This window comes from Schistocerca piceifrons, chromosome 2 (genome assembly GCF_021461385.2).
Source record: "Schistocerca piceifrons isolate TAMUIC-IGC-003096 chromosome 2, iqSchPice1.1, whole genome shotgun sequence".
In the NCBI taxonomy this organism is placed as follows: domain Eukaryota; kingdom Metazoa; phylum Arthropoda; class Insecta; order Orthoptera; family Acrididae; genus Schistocerca; species Schistocerca piceifrons.
In genome coordinates, this window is record NC_060139.1 from 270,145,703 (window position 1) to 270,160,042 (window position 14,340).

Here is a 14,340-nt window from a genome sequence, read left to right on the forward strand (position 1 = left end):
CCTCATGTTGATTTCATCTGTTGTGAAAGTTTATTTGAGTAAAGACATGCTCAGATAATTTAGTTAGGAAATTAAAGTTTTTGTATTGGTACAATTATGTTTAGTTTTCGCCGTTCACAATCACTGAATTCCGTGATGCAGAAATTACTATTCCCTTTTTGACTTTAGCTGAATATTCTGCTGTTTACGGAATTCAGCCACACTCTACACAGCTGTTAGGTAGTGCTTACTAAACTTTGAAATGATGCATTCTTCTTCTTCTTCTGCGCCCTACATCTCATGATGAGACTTTGCCTCTTCAACTATCTCCTTCCGTTTATCATGGTCTCTTGCACATTTTGCAGTTACTGTAGCGCGTCTTCCGACGGTCTTCTATGATTCCGTCCTCCCATCTAGTTTTCAATCTGCCACGTCCTCTCTGTCCTCTGGCTTTCCTTGTAAACCGTTTCTTGGTGTTTCTGTATCACTCGTCAGTGGCACGCACCAAACCCACCTCAGCCTAGATGACTTCGCAGTTCTTCTAATAGGCTGCTCTTTGTTGATGGCTTTCAACGCATGGTTGTATCTCCTCCTCCATCTTTGTCTTTCGGAAATTGGGTCTATGATTCTCCTGATTATCTTTCTCTCGAATGGATCCAGCGATTCAGAATTCTTTGCTGTTAGAGCCCAGGTTTTGGAGGTGTGTTTAAGCACTAATCTGATCAGTGTTTTATACATTGTTAGTTTAGTGGTACTAGTCAGGATCCTTGAAGGCAGAGAAGCTTTGTTAAGGCGAAATGAGCTTTATTGGCTGCAATTAGTCTCTGCTTTATTTTATATGAGGTATAATTTAGCCTGATTACAATCGAACCCAGGTTCTTGAAATGACTGACTCTCTCAAATGTATAAATGACTACCCATCGTTATTTCGGCTGGCATTTTCTCCCTGTAAGTTTCCCCAGGAGCTAGGTATTTTGTTTTCTGCTGAAAATGAAATGAAATGTCGTGTGGAGAGGGCCTCCCGGAGTGTAGACCTGATCGCCTGGTGCAAGTCTTCTGTTTTGAGGAGACGCCACTTCTGCGACTTGCGCGTCGATGAGGATGAAATGATGACGAGGAAGACGACACAGACACCCATGCCTTAAGCGGAGACAATCTCCAACCCAGCCAGGAGTCGTACCTGGGCCCCCCGGCATGACAAGCTGGAGCGCTGTCCACTCAGCTACGGTGGCAGACTGTTTTCTACTGATTGATATTTAGTCCTATATTCCTGCCAGCCTGTTCAAGTACAGTGAATGTTTCTTCCATTCCCTTGCTACCATGTCGCTTAGGCCAGTATCTGCACAGATTTATAAAAAATCGTTCCCTTATTCAAGATATTTGCTTCTCTCATCACCTTCTCCAAGGCGGCGTTGAATAGGAGGCATGCTAGCTAATCACCTTGCTGTACTCCGTTTTGACTTTCCAAATTATTTTGTACATTTTCCCAGTTGTTATGCAACTTTGCATTTCTCTCATTGTCTTCTTTACTACCTTTATCAGTACTTTTGGAATGCCCAATTCACCTTGAGTATGATATAGTTGCTCTCTGTCTTAGGGTAAATATCTGGTTGATAGTTGACTTACTGGGGATAAATCCACATTTGTACGGCCTCGTTTCCCTCACCGTTATTGGGAGCAGTCCATCGTACAGTATGTTAGAGAGGATTTTATATCCCAGATTAAGCAGTGTGATTCCCCTACATTTATCGCATTTCATCTGGTCTCCTTTCTCATACATAGGGTATATAATTGCCTCTTTGGAAGTTTGAGGCATTTCCTTTTCTTTCCATATTAGATTAACCAGTTTCAGGTTGTTCATCTCCAATTCAGTGTCTTCTTGCTTAAAAAGTTCTACCGGAATGCCTTCCGTTCCTGTCGTCTTGTTGTTCTTTAATTTCCTCATTGCTGTTCTCACATCTTCTAAGTTAAGTATGTCAGTACCGTTCTTCCTCCTGTACTTCTGTTGAGTTCCTTGGTAGTACTGGTCTCGGACTAAGCAGTTTATCAAAGTAGCGACGGCACCTCTCACATATCTCCTTCTCTTCACTTATAATTTCGCTGTTCTCATCTTTTATTAAACTTGTTCTGCCTCCAAAAGGTTTCCATGCCTTATTCACCTTTCTATAAAATTTCCTTGCCTCGTTTGCACTTCTCAGAAGCTCCATTTCTTCAGTATTTGCTTTAATCTACTCACTCTATTTCCTTTGGTGGGTCCTATATTTAATTCGTTTTTCTTTATAGCCTTCCACTGTTTTCTTCGTTCAGTGTGGTTGTAATGTACTTCTGTGTGCTTAATGTTTTTTTTCATTTGTTACTGTTTCACATTAGATATCGAACTACGAAGTTCTTGTTTGCCTTACGCTTGCTACTGTCTGAACTGTCTTTTTTATCTTTTCCCATTGATCCTCAATGTTGTTAAATTCTCCAGCGTTTTCAAGGTTCAAAAATTGTTCAAATGGGACTTAACTGCTGAGGTCATCAGTCCCCTCGAACTTAGAACTACTTAAACCTAACTAACCTAAGGACATCACACACATCCATGCCCGAGGCAGGATTCGAACCTGTGACCGTAGCGGTCGTGCGGATCCAGACTGTAGCGCCTAGAACCGTTCTTCCACAACGGCCGGCGCGTTTCCAAGGGCCTGAATTATTCTCTCCTGGTATCGTTCCCTTGCTTCCTGTGAATCTAAAGCTGCGATGTCATATTTCTGTGTCTTGGGCCAGGTTCCTTTCACTGCGTTAGGTATTGCTGCTCTCATCCATGTACAAACTAGGAAGTGATCCGTGTCTCTATCTAAGCCTCTTAAACTCCCTACATCCAGTAAGTCTGACTTGTACCTTGCATCAATTAGTATATGGTCATTCTGATGTATTGTGTTTCCATCTGGTGCTACCCGTGCTCCCTTATGTATTTCCTTGTGTGGGAACAAACACAAATTTTCATACATTTATGTTCAAAAATGCTCGCCTAATGAAATATTTCCATAAAACTTTTCATCCCCTGTCTCACCATCATAGAGGCTGAATTTCCAAAAACTGTGAATCACGTATTTTTTGTGGTAACCGAGAAGTCAAATACCGAATTTCTAGATATAGTTTTAAAAATGCCTTAGTACTTCTTTAATAATGGTTTATTTTAAAAAATAAAAAAAAATTGTACCCAATACTTCACCACAATTCAGGTTAAATTTCTAAAAACGCTGACACGTGTATTTCTTTATTTCTTACAGGGAGACGAAATACCAATTCCCGTAATCCTACCTTCTAAACTGCCTTAATAGTGACGTATTTTCAAAGCACGTTTCATTTCCTATTTCGCCCCATTTGGGTATAATTTTGAAACATCTCTTCTTCAACAACCCTTACAGTAGAACATAAACACAAATTGCACTATACAACTATACTATATACTATAACGAGTAATTTTTAAATTGAATTACTAACGTGTATGCAGATAAAACTTGTCAAAAAAGCATAATTTTGTGAGAAGAATCTGGCTACCAACAAAGAGGAAGACAAACTCTTATAGAACTTCTTGAAACAAAATCAACATTCAACATCCACAGCACACACTGTTGTACCATTTATATATGGACTGGCTACATCTAATTAATCTGTAGATCATCGATACCATTGTGGATGGCACGTCTGTCGGAAGGCGGTCATTCACTTACCGTCAAATCCTTCTTTGCAGACGCATTTCTTGCACTCAAAATAAGTTCCATCTATACGTTGGTCTTCGCGGTATGTCTTCTCTTTATATGGACACTCGGCCAAATCCCGGGGATTCTCGACATCGTTTACTGTAAAAGTAATTATTATTTATTTTAAGACAAAAATACAGTAATGTTTCTCAGTGGAATGAAAGGAAACCAAATTTTCGTGGTGTGTGGTTACGAGCACAGTCTAACCCACTCAGGCGAGACACTCCAGCTTGTATTTGTTATCCACAGTGACAACAGCGCAACCAGCACTTTGCGAGTTACACTGTTGTGTTCTTTGTCAGGTAAATGTGAATTGTGTAGTTTATACTGCATAGTACCATCATTTTAACAATGGGACCTTCTTTATCGCAATAAATTATAACACCAATGCAGCACATTAGTTTCGCTAAGGAGCCAGACAGGACACTCCGTTCGATAAATCCAATATGAAACAGTGGTAAGCAACAAAATTCTGCATAATCTCATAAACTACATAAACATCAACGATATTAATACCAAGGAAAGAGAAACAACAGCTGCTTGATTAACAATAAGGTCAAATATTTTTCCATCTCATTTATACAAATAATTCTGTGGCACATCTATTTAATTTATCGACATTAAATGTTTATTTATGCTTAGTATGACATAGTCGGGGTACACGGAAATAGCCTCCTGGTAGATTGTTCAGTTAATGTCATGAAAAACCAAACGATCGGGCGTACCCTGGGCAAAGCTGGAAGATATTCCAGCGGCAAATCTTTCCACCACCAGAACACTATGTTCTGGACACGAGTAAATAAATAAAATGACATGGGCAAGAGATCACCCTCTTAATATGTTGAAGTTGGCTTTTAAGTACATAAGGCCAAAAATATCGAGTACAATATTTTTTTCATAACACTACCAATCACTATTAATGTTACATTTATTATACTTAAAATAGTTATTTTGCTGTTATATATTCGGGTCCCATTTCGCCTGTGTCACATACTTCTACTCGCAATAATACACTGAAGTAAACGAGATTTTAAGTAGTACATCTATCAGCACACAGGTGCAACTAGTCAAAAACTTTTATACAACACATCGAGAAAATCAATGAGCAGGGCAATATCACTGAACGCATTACGTAATCTTGTCCCACTACACGGCCCTCCACCTAACCACCCCTCCTTCTCCCCCATCCCCTATTCTGCCTTCCATCTCTCCTCCCGTTCCCTCGGCCGCCCGCCTCTCCACCGCCAGGGTAATCCCAGCGTACTATTTTAGCGGTCAATAATATGAAATTAAAAATTAAGCAGTCAATCACAGCCTACAGTTACAGACGACTTTAAAAAGTAGCAGCCATCTACAGCGTAACTGCCAAATTAGGTAACCTGAAATTAGATAAAGTGGAATTGCATAAAAATGGTGTTATGTTAAAAGATAAACACTATTATCATACAGAAAATTACGTAACCTTCACTTACAATGTAAAAAAATGGTGCCATATTCAAACATATTGGCTGAGACTACAGTATTCCTATACCAAAATATTACTTCAAGTTCACTTGAATTGTGGAAATTAGGCGTCATGATCAAAGTACTAATTTTCAAGCGGAGAATTATCCAACCTTCATCTAAACTGTCATCATGTTCAAATATGTTTGGAAATACTGCAGTATTTCCATGTAGAAAAAATACGTAATCTTCACTCGATTTAGCAGCATGAGAAAAGATGTTGGCAAGCTTTCTGGCATTGAGTGTGTAATTTGGCGCCATTTGTCACCCATCCACTCACCCACCCACTCAACCCCCCCCCCCCCCCACCACCACCACCACACACACACACACACACACACACACACACACACACACACACACACACACACACACACACACAGAGAGAGAGAGAGAGAGAGAGAGAGAGAGAGAGAGAGAAAGAGAGAGAGAGACAGAGAGAGGGAGAGGTGTAGAGAGAGAGAACGGTGAAACAAAAAATGGACTTCCTATTTCTATGAAATTACATAAGTTTCAGCCAAATTGCGTAAACTACCGCTGAGCTAATAAAGAGAAATAAGAAAGAGAAATAGATTGGTTATCAGCAAGACAAGACTGTCATAAAAGTCAAAATGTTCAGTCAGCGTATTCCGTCCCTCAGATGCCTTGTGAAACGTTGACAATCATCATAGAATAATTTAGCTTTGGAGGCTCCACTGTGCCTTATACCATCTTAATTTGCGTGTCTGCATGTGAAGCTTAATGTAAATTTTGTGGTTGTATACTTTCGAATAAGGTGCTAAACGTTCAGAGCGTTCAGATACATTTGAGCATCCTGTAAAGTACTTTGAAATACCGAAAGCTTTACGTAATTTTATGGATGCATAACTTTCAACGTGACGTAAAAAATAAATCTGTCTTTCAGGTAGTTTTCAGCACAGCTGGAAATTTATGTTGACGAGGCAAAATTTTGCTGACAAAGCAGAACTTTTGCTAAAAGCCTCCTGTGATCGAATTGTGTCTTTTGGATGGTGCTCTTGCAGAGCAGTGGAAAGTGGATGGTTGGGTGACCTCCAAGTGTAGTCGAAACTAGGACGTTGAAATCATAGCAACGATCGATTTGTACCTATATGAAGCTTGTGGAAATAATGTATTGTCAATGGATACTTTCGAACACGACACAAAAACGAAGACATTCGCGCACGCTGTTTTGTGTGTGTGTGTGTGTGTGTGTGTGTGGGTGTTCAAAAATGTTCAAATGTGTGTGAAATCTTATGGGACTTAGCTGCGAAGGTCATCAGTCCCTAAGTTTACACACTACTTAACCTAAATTATCCTAAGGGCAAACACACGCGCGCGCACGCGCGCGCGCTTGTGTGTGTGTGTTTGTGTGTGCTGAATGGCTTCAGTTTACACACTTAAAGTGAAATAGCTTGGCTGTCAATGTCAGGACGCTTGGTAATGTCTTTTTTCATGCCACCAGTTCAAGTGAAGCTTACGTATATTTTCTACTCGAAAATATTGCAGTATTTGCAAATGTATTTGAATATTATGGCATTTTTACACTATTCGAGTCAAATTTTGGTATTTTTTATACGTAGAATTGCCAAATACAAGGATAGAACAGAAACAGTGATAATAGCGTAGTATTGACAAATAAAGCGACAGTTAAACTGGTATAGAAATTAGTATTCAAATAAATAGATATGTAAACGGGCAGAATACGGCACTTCGGTTGGCAACGCCTATATAAGACAACAAGTGTCAGGCGCAGTTGTTAGATCGGTTACTGCTGTTATAATGGCAGGCTATCGAGATTTAAGTGTGTTTGAACGTGGTGTTATAGTCGGCGCACGAGCGATGGGACACAGTATCTCCGAGGTAGCGCTGAAGTGGGGATTTCCCGTACGACAATTTAACGAATCTGCCACGAATATCAGAAATCCGGTAAAACATCAAAGCTGCAGCATCGCTGCGGCCGAAAAAAGATCCTGCAAGAACAGGAACAACGACAACTGATGAGAGTTGTTCAACATGACAAAAGTGTAACCCTTCCTAAGATTGCTCCAGATTTCAATGCAGGGCCATCAATAAATATGAGGGTGCAAACCATTCAACGAAACATCATCGATATGGGCTTTCGGAGCCGAAGACCTACTCGTGTATCTTTGATGACTGCACGGCACAAAGCTTTACGCCTAGCCTGGGCTCGTCAACACCGACATGTGACTGTTGATGACTGGAAACGTGTTGCCTGGTGAGACGAGTCTCGTTTCAAATTGTATCTAGTGGATAAACGTGTACAGGTATGGAGCCTCCATGTCAGCAGCGGACAGGTCAAGCTGGTGGAGGCTCTGTAATGGTGTGGGGCGTGTGCAGTTAGTGATATGGGATTTCTGACACATCTAGGAACAACCCTGACAGGTGACACGTACTTGAGCATCCTGTCTGATCAAGTGCATCCATTCATGTCCATTGTGTATTACGACGGACTTAAGCAATTCCTGCAGTACAACGCGACACCTCACACGGCGGGAATTGCCACAGAGTGTCTCTAGGAACACCCTTCTGAGTTTAAACACTTCTGCCGGCCACCAAACTCCCCAGACATGAGCATTATTGAGCCTGTCTGGAATGCCTTGCAACGTTCTGTTCAGAAGACATCTCCATCCCCTCGCAGTCTTACGGGCTTATGGACAGCCCTGCAGGATTCACGGTGTCAGTTCTCTGCAGCACTAACTCAGACATTAGTCGAGTCCATGGTACGTCGTCTTGCGACATGTCTGCGTGTTCGGGGGTCCTACACGATATCACGCAGGTGTATTAATTTCTTCGGCTCTTTACCGTAAAATGGTCGGACAGAAATATGGAAACAGTGTATTAATGCATGCTTCAACATAAAGGCGCTTTTGTATTTGGCTATGAATGACACCTGTGCAGTTTGCTAAGTAGGTTTCAAATGTTGGTCGTGGGCAGAGCAGTGCTCCCACTGTTTTGTGTAGTTGTGAGTGTATAATGTGGGAGTTAAGTGACGTCGAACAGGGCCGAATTGTTGGTGCTCGTATGGTGCTTCCTTAACCTAGGTAGCCAAAGTGTTTGGTGTTTCAAGAGGTACTATATCGAAGATATACATCTATAAAGGGAAGGGGGGCAAACACCTTCTGCTTAGTTATAACGCGGACGAAACTGCGTTAAGTGATCGTGACAGAGGATTACTGAAGACAACTGTGACGAAAAATCGTAGGACGACAGCTACAAAAGTCATTTCAGAACTAAATGTCGCACTCACGAGTCTTGTCAGCACTAGAATGAACCGAAGGGAGCTACAGAAGCAAGGAATTGCAGTTTGAGCTGGACTTCCAAAACCAGTGGTGTAAATGCCAAACAGGAAAACGTGGAACCAAGTTCACTATACCTGAACAGTAGAGCAATGGGAGACAGTCATTCAGAGGGATGTGTCAGGTTTCACAGTTCACAACTAGTGGCCACGTTTACGTCCCAAAGATGGAATTTGGCTGGGGATTGGTGATGATTTTTACAGCGATATCGTAGTATTACATGTGCCCCGTGGTTACTCTTGCAAGAACACGTTAGTGCCAAGGATTATGTGACCATTTTGCCTTATCAAGTCCACAGTACAATGTTGTTCCCAAATGTGATTCTGTGGTCCCAGATAAGCAGGTGTTTGTTCACATAGCTCACGTTGTCTAAGACTGATTTTGTGAGCACAATGAGCAATAATGAATTTTCACACCTCCTCTGGCCTCAGTCATCATATCTCCGTATCAAAAGCCAGAGTATAATTGAATGTCTGAGGATGTCCTGGAATTCCAAAACAAACTGAAGTCTCCTTTAGAGAGAAAGTTGAATGAGTGCTGTCCACATCTGTCATCGTTACCTGAACCTGACACGATTTTGCTGTAAGAAAGGTATAATATGCCCTCGGAAACAATCCAGGATCTGTATTAATCCATTCTGAGACAACTGGAACCTGTTATAAATTCCATCAGTTTTCCTACACCATATTAGACATTGGTAATGTGTACTGTTTTTGATATTTCTCTATTTTTGTCCAACTCATCCTATCTTCTGATATGATGGGAATTCAACTGAAAGTTACACTTTTTTTTTTTACAAGACAGCACTGTATAATTGGCAAATAACATTTAAAAATAGTACCATATTTATACAATTAAATTAAAATTAGCGTACTTTGCAACATGGAAATACGGTATTATTGGCAAATATATTTGAATTTTTACGTATTCCAAGTGAAGGTTGCTTAATTTGACAGCTACATTGTGACTGGGTGATTCATTTTAAAGCTCATCAGAATACTGTATTGGGTGTAATGGCTGTTTCATTTTAATGACAGATAAAATGATAAGCTGTGATTGGCTTTTGGGTGATCAGAGAGTGGTGGTAGAGGGGAGGGTGTGGAGAGGGGTGCTAGAGGTGGTCTGGGGACAGGTCAATGATTACATGACGCTTTCAAGGTCGTTGCTCTGGCAACCTGATATTTTTTCAATGTTACAATTTATTAAAAGGTTTTGGTTATATCCACCGGAATAATTATACTAATTTTAGGTTTACATTCATCAGGCTTCATTTCACAAAATACATTCTTGAAGGATTGAGATATCTGCGCACCAAGTTTTTCGTAACTAAAAACTAATTTTTTCATTTCCGACTGTTTTAACAGCTGGGAAGCTTATGCTGAGTCACACTGAATAAAATCGGGACCATGCTTCAAACTTGTTTCACGCCTTTCTCAGCTGCAGCTTCCCTTTCACTTTCTTCGACTCGAAACTAAAATTTGGTTTCTGTACAAGATAACCTTTCGTTACCAGTCTTTATATATATGAGCTTGAGGTTTTTACTGGATCCCAGTCAACGTTGTCAAAACCTTTCCATAAATCTATTGATGATGTAAATGTAGATTAGACTTTCATCATCGACAGTATTTTGTGCTTTCTGTGGCACATTTTTTAAATTTGAAATCAACTGCTATACAGAACGCAAGGATGAAAACAACCTTTGCATGATCTGCCGCTCTCAAGTAAAATAGCTCAATGAAACTTGGACCATGTATAGAAAGAGCTGCTACACTATAGTATCAAAGGTAACTGAAAGAAATACCCAACAAGGGGAACATAAATGGCACTTTTATATCAAAACAATAGTTGCACTGCAGTCAAAGCATTTCATGGTGGTCACCTAGGCATTACTAAAAGTGAGACAGGGTCCTTTACTAGCTGTGTGTTCACAAGAGACGGCAGTGCATAATTGCATCGTGCTCCTATGCTATCCAGCAAGTTGGTATGGAGTTCTTGTGATAGGCCGTTCCGTTCATCCTCCAGCATAGGTGCCAACTGCTGAATGGTGTACGTGGGGACGCAGCACTATGTCTGCCCTATGCATCCCACATGTGCTCGATGGGATTTAAGTCGGGGGAACGGTCAGGCCAGCCATTCGATGCACGCGTTCCAAGAATTCCTCCGCCTGATCCGTTAGACGCGGTCGCCAATTGTCATCCACAAAAACGAAGTCAGGACTGAATGCAACACTGACAAGAGGCACATGAGGAAGGATTAGTCTCAGAACACCGTTGAATAATGTGTGTACCATCTTAAGGATTTCTAGATTAGTAAGCCAGTGCAAAATTGTGCCTTCCCACACCATAATATCAAGCCCACCATAGCGCTCATATTTAAGGATGCTACACTACTGGCCATTGAAATTGCTAAACCAAGAAGAAATGCAGATGATAAACGGGTATTCGTTGGACAAATATATTATACTAGAACTGGCATGTGATTACATTTTCACGCAATTTGGGTGCATAGATCCTGAGAAATCATCACCCAGAACAACCACCTCTGGTCTTAATATCGGCATTGATACGCTAGGCATTGAGTCAAACAGAGCTTGGATGGCGTGTACAGGTACAGCTACCCATGCAGCTTCAACACGATACCACAGTTCATCAAGAGTAGTGGCTGGCGTATTGTGACGAGCCAGTTGCTCGGCCACCATTGACCAGATGTTTTCAGTTGGTGAGAGATCTGGAGTATGTGCTGGCCAGGGCAGCAGTCGAACATTTTCTGTATCCAGAAAGACCCATACAGGACCTGCAACATGCGGTCGTGCATTATGCTGCTGAAATGTAGGGTTTCGCAGGAATCGAATGAAAGGTAGAGCCACGGGACGTAACACATCTGAAATGTAACGTCCACTGTTCAAAGTGCCGTCAATGCGAACAAGAGGTGACCGAGACGTGTAACCAATGGCACCCCATACCATAACGCCGGGTGATAAGCCAGTATGGCGATGACGAATACACGCTTGTGCGAATACACAACGTGCGTTCACCGCGATGTCACCAAACACGGATGCGACCATCATGATGCTGTAAACAGAACCTGGATTAGTGCGAAAAAATAGTCCATATTGCTGAAAACGTCGTCAAACTGTTGGTGCACATGGGTGTTGTCTTGTAAATTTCCCCATTGTTGACTCAGGGATCGAGACGTGGCTGCACGATCCGTTACAGCTATGCGGATAAGATGCCTGTCATCTCGACTGCTTGTGATGCGAGGCTGTTGGGATCCAACACGGCGTTCCGTATTACCCTCCTGAACCCACCGATTCCATATTCCGCTATCAGTCATTGGATCTCGACCAACGCGAGCAGCAATGTCGCGATATGATAAACCGCAATCGCGATAGGCTAATATCCGACCTTTATCAAAGTCGGAAACGTGATGGTACGCATTTCTCCTACTAACACTAGGCATCACAACAACGTTTCACCAGGCAATGCCGGTCAAATGCTGTTTGTGTATGAGAAATCGGTTGGAAACTTCCCTCATGTCAGCACGTTGTAGGTTCGCCACGAGCGCCAACCTTGTGTGAATGCTCTGAAAAGCTAATCATTTGCATATCACAGCATCTTCTTCCTGTTGGTTAAATTTCGGGTCTGTAGCACGTCAACTTCGTGGTGTAGCAATTTTAATGGCCAGTAGTGTAGATGTACCGGCATACGGCGACAAGTGGCAACACGTAATGCACCCAGCAACACAGTCGAACATGATCGTTTTCGTGGTCCATGTGTTGTCGTGTGGCTGCACGAACACGCGCTGGACGCGTTGAGGGGGCCTACTGCAGCGCGCCAGCGTCCTCCTGTGATCATGCAGCAGTTGCAAACCGAGCTGCTGGCGGAACACAATGCCTTATGATAAGAACTTACCGTCCTTGTGGGAGCATGTTGCAGAGCGTGCATTACCGTCCTTGTGTATTGGGAATCGTCTCCCGACTTTAGTAATGTACAGAGGACGATCATAAGTCGCGGTGACTTCAGTGTAATAATTATCTTTGAATAAAAGTGTCATTTCCTTACGGCTCATTGCGTATTTCTTTCAGTTACCTTCTGAACTATACTGTAGCAGTTCCTTCCGTGTCCGGTCCAAGTATCATCGAGCTTTTTTTACTTTGCAGTGGCACATGATGCGAAGATTATTTTCGTTCTTAACCTTCTCCACGCCAGTATAATTTCCTTGTACGTTCTTACATTCCTCCACAACCCAAACTTACATTCTCCGAGGTCGGCATCCAGAAGATTTCCAATTCTGTTCTAAATAAATTATGTCAGTATTTTGAAGCCATGACCATATTAAAACGCCTTGTTTCGAATATGAGTTAATTACATCCTCCTTGAAATCTGGGGGTATTTCGCCAGTCTGATAAATTTTGCACAACAGGTGGCTGTACAAAGGATCGCAATGATTTGTGGCAATGTAGTCTATTTCCGTACTTTGTTTCAGTTTTTAGAGCTCTATCACCCTCTTCTCACGTACATCTAGTTCACCTTATTTTAATTTGATTATTTATTTTTTAACCTTGTCTTGAAGTTCATTTCTCTTTTATGTATCTTCTATATATTACTTCCATCTTTCGGCTTTCCCTTCTTTGCTTAGTACTGGTTTCTCTCGTCAGCTCCTCATATTCGTGCAATTTCTCTTTTATTCAAAAGTCTGTTTCATATCCCTACAGACATTATCCATCTTCCCCTGCAACGAAACCTTACTACCGGTGGTACAGGTAAAACTTGACCTGGTAGGAAGATTACCGTCGCTTATCATGTCCTACAGCTTCTGCAAGTTACTCTCTGTAGTACCGGTTTAACAAATTCGTGTGGTGCACGAGATTACAGGCCCCTGCTGGTTACTGCTGGGGTATTAATAATTTCTATCGAATGGGTTTAACCAACATGAAAAAATTTAATGGCAACGGGTAATGCAATCTTTAGAACCACTACAGAAGGCACCTAGCAGGGTTTACTAGGAAGCGTAGATGTTTTATTTACTTTCATTTGTTGACCCAGCATGAGACTGAATTAGTGACTAACTTTAGATTTCACCTAATCTTTATGATGGAGAATATAGATTAATCGAGATTTATTTAATATCTATGGCATTTCAACAAAGAAGCCGTGTATGTGTTGGATTAGTTACTGCCCATTCTTATGCAACAGCAGGGGTTCTCATTGTTGTTGTTGTTGTGGGCTTCAGTCCTGAGACTGGTTTGATGCAGCTCTCCATGCTACTCTATCCTGTGCAAGCTTCTTCATCTCCCAGTACCTACTGCAACCTACATCCTTCTGAATCTGCTTAGTGTATTGATCTCTTGGTCTCCCTCTGCGATTTTTACCCTCCACGCTGCCCTCCAATGCTAAATTTGTGATCCCTTGATGCCTCAAAACATGTCCTACCAACCGATCCCTTCTTCTAGTCAAGTTGTGCCACAAACTTCTCTTCTCCCCAATCCTATTCAATACCTCCTCATTAGTTACGTGATCTACCCACCTTATCTTCAGCATTCTTCTGTAGCACCACATTTCGAAAGCTTCTATTCTCTTCTTGTCCAAACCGGTTATCGTCCATGTTTCACTTCCATACATGGCTACACTCCATACAAATACTTTCAGAAACGACTTCCTGACACTTAAATCTATACTCGATGTTAACAAATTTCTCTTCTTTAGAAACGCTTTCCTTGCCATTGCCAGTCTACATTTTATATCCTCTCTACTTCGACCATCATCAGTTATTTTGCTCCCTAAATAGCAAAACTC

The 14,340-nt window shown here is 41.5% G+C and overlaps 1 protein-coding gene across 1 annotated transcript in view; it reads right to left on the reverse strand.

Moving 5' to 3' along the window:
* The window catches only part of LOC124775319, a 76,108-nt gene that overhangs the window by 24,781 nt on the left and 36,987 nt on the right, over window positions 1-14,340 (reverse strand). Inside the window, exon 3 of the mRNA XM_047250153.1 lies at window positions 3,696-3,824. Within this exon, the coding sequence (XP_047106109.1) occupies window positions 3,696-3,824 (129 nt within the window). The remainder of the gene's footprint in view (window positions 1-3,695; window positions 3,825-14,340) is intronic.